Raw genomic sequence first — 3,359 nt, 5'->3', positions numbered from 1 at the left:
TGTAATACATAATCACTCTCTATACTAAATAAATAATTCCATTCATGTTATATTTATATGACGTATCTGTTAATGATTGATTGGCAGCTGAAGATAGGAGCAACAAAAACATACAGAATCTGCAAAGAACAAGTGAATGGATACGAAAACATTGGAGGAAGCTTAAATGATTTTAAGAACTTCCATAGGGATGTTAAATGTTTCATTCACGAACGGGATGGTCAGTTGTTTGTTGACCATTTCAAGGAAATGACTGAAACAAGAATAGGTTTCTACTTTGACTATGACCTTGACGATGATGGCAGCCTACGTAGGGCCATATGGGCGGACGGTACCGCCCGAGATAATTACAAAATTTTTGGTGATGCGGTGTCATTCGACCCAACTTACTCCACCAATAAGTATTCTATGGTATTCACACCATTCACAGGTGTTGACCACCATAAACGATCTGTGACGTTCTGTGGGGCTCTAATTGCAAGGGAAGATTATGAGTCGTTTAATTGGGTTTTCAGCCGGTTTTTACAAGCAATTGGGGGTAAGAAACCCGAGTACATAATTACAGATCATGACCCAAGTATTATCAAATATGTCCCTCTTGTTTTTAAGACAGCGCGCCATCGGTTCTGTATGTGGCATATAATGAACAAAATGCCCAGTAAGTTTGGCGTCTCGAGGAGTGATTATAATGAGTTCATGTGTAAAATTAATGACATTATATGGGACGATGAGCTTGAGGCAGCATAATTTGATGGTATCTGGGAGCAAATAATTGAAGATCATGGTGTTGGCGTAAATTATTGGTTTGCAGATACATATGCTATAAGGGGACAGTGGGTGATGGCGCATTGCAGAGACTTGAGGATGGCGTCGATTATGAGGACAACTCAAAGATCAGAGAGCGAAAATAGCTTTTTTCAAGAGGTTTGAGCACAAGTCAGGAACATTGGTTGAGTTTTGGATGCGTTTTGAGAGCGCTATGGACCAACAAAGACATACACAGAAGCAGCTTCACAACATGGATAAGCACTCGTCCGCAACGGCGTCAACACATCTGGCATTAGAGATTCATGTTGCAAAGGTGTACACCTATTCAACTTTCCACAAATTCAAACAAGAAGCCATCTTCTCAATTGATACATGTAGAACAGGAGGTTTCACTGAGAGAGGCGAGCTAGAGGTAACTACTGTCATAGATTCATCCAGAAAGAAGAATTTTGAAGTTGCATACAGTCCAGGTAGTTTACACTTCCTATGACATTTACACTTTCTTTTTTTATCTCATTTAAATTCCTATAACTTAACATTTACACTTCTAATAACTTAACATTTACACTTTACAGTTCATGACATTTACACTTCCTATTAGTTTACATTTACACTTCTAATAACTTAACATTTACACTTTCCAATTGATGACATTTACACTTTACATCATATGACATTTACACTTCCTATACCTTAACATTTACACTTTTCCACTTAATGACATTTACACTACATTTCATGACATTTACACTTTACATCATATGACATTTACACATTTAAATCCCTATAACTTAACATTTACACTTCTAATACCTTAACATTTACACTTTACAGTTCATATCATTTACACTTCCTATTAGTTTACATTTACACTTCTAATTACTTAGCATTTACACTTTACAATTCATGACATTTACACTTTATATCATATGACATTTACACTTTCTGTTTTTATCTCATTTAAATCCCTATAAGTTAACATTTACACTTCTAATACCTTAACATTTACACTTTACAGTTCATATCATTTACACTTCCTATTAGTTTACATTTACACTTCTAATTACTTAGCATTTACACTTTACAATTCATGACATTTACACTTTACATCATATGACATTTACACTTTCTGTTTTTATCTCATTTAAATTCCTATAACTTAACTTTTACACTTCTAATAACTTAACATTTACACTTTACAGTTCATGACATTTACACATCCTATTAGTTTACATTTACACTTATAATAACTTAACATTTACACTTTACAATTCTTGACATTTACACTTTACATCAGTGACACTATTTTTAACATTCACACTTACATGATAGCTTTATCTGATGACACAGGTACACGTAAAGCAAGTTGCAGTTGTATGATGTTTGAAAGAACCGGAATCCTATGCCGCCATATAATATGGATTTTTTTAGTAAGTGGGATAAAGACTATACCAGAATATTATGTTGTAAATAGATGGATGAAAGAGTATCTCCGATTAAGGATTTTCAATACTAATGGTGAAGGGACAGAAAACATGCAAGTCATCGATGAAAAACAAATTGCAATGTCAATAATGTGGTCAGAAGTTCATGAAGCTGTAGGGCTCCTTCGAGACAAAGGAGTAGCTGATGTTGACAGCTTTTCCGCTGTAATTAGATCATTTAAACACTCCCTGTCACCATTAGGGGAAGTGTTGAATAAAAATCAACAAATGGAGAAATTTCTGAATTATACGGCGTGTAAGGTAGTGACGATATTGCCACCAAAGAATTCGAAAAACAAGGGGACCGGAAAAAGATTGCTGTCAGCCAAAATAAAAGCAATGGTGTTGGCTAGGAAACCCAAACGTAAGTGTAAGAATTGCAAGAGAATGACAAATCACGACAAGAGAAACTGCCCTAACCCCTTCTCAGCACACACGCCATTGTGCGAAGGGTCGTCTGAACCAGAAGAGGATGAAGGAGAGGAGGAGGAAGAGCTGGAGTCAGAACAAGAATAGACGTCGATCGCTGACAAGTGTTGCTCTATATATTTTGAGTGTGTAACTTAAAACTTTGATGTGCTATAAATCGAGCGGGCGATTAGGAATTGGTCTCATGGCGTAGTAACTTTGAATCGCTGCAGTTGGTGTAACTTTTAGTAACACCAACGTTAGAGTTACACTGTCATAAGACCAAAATCTCTCTATTTTATTAGATAGCCAAACATTGTGTTACTTGAACTTATTTTGGATTACTTATGTTATTTCAAGTAACAGTTACACTTATTTTCAAATAACTGGTGTTAACATTTACACTTACCATGTCAAAGACATTTACACTTCCAAAGATCTTCACATTTACACATACTCTATCCTCACATTTACACTTTGAATATCTTCACATTTACACTTCCAATTTAGTTAGTTTTACACTTTATTTGTTCACATTTACACTTCTCCTATATTCACATTTACACTTCCTATTTGTTCACATTTACACTTTTTTTTGTTCACATTTACACTTGGGCTGTCACCACATTTACACTTCCCATGTCACCACATTTACACTGCATTCAATTTAATTTCAGTGTGTTTACATTCACACTTTCA

General features: G+C 35.2%; 1 protein-coding gene across 1 annotated transcript; it reads left to right on the top strand.

The window, feature by feature from the left end:
• Nucleotides 1–979: 979 nt before the first annotated feature.
• Nucleotides 980–2,768, top strand: LOC141588562 (protein FAR1-RELATED SEQUENCE 6-like). Its single transcript, XM_074409996.1, has 2 exons — nucleotides 980–1,238; nucleotides 2,101–2,768. The coding sequence occupies exons 1-2, from the start codon at nucleotides 980–982 to the stop codon at nucleotides 2,766–2,768; spliced, it is 927 nt and encodes a 308-aa protein (XP_074266097.1).
• Nucleotides 2,769–3,359: the final 591 nt, after the last annotated feature.

Source organism: Silene latifolia, chromosome 6 (assembly GCF_048544455.1).
Source record: "Silene latifolia isolate original U9 population chromosome 6, ASM4854445v1, whole genome shotgun sequence".
Lineage (NCBI taxonomy): Eukaryota > Viridiplantae > Streptophyta > Magnoliopsida > Caryophyllales > Caryophyllaceae > Silene > Silene latifolia.
Note: the sequence above shows the minus strand (reverse complement) of the source record. Positions and strands in the feature narration are given on the sequence as shown.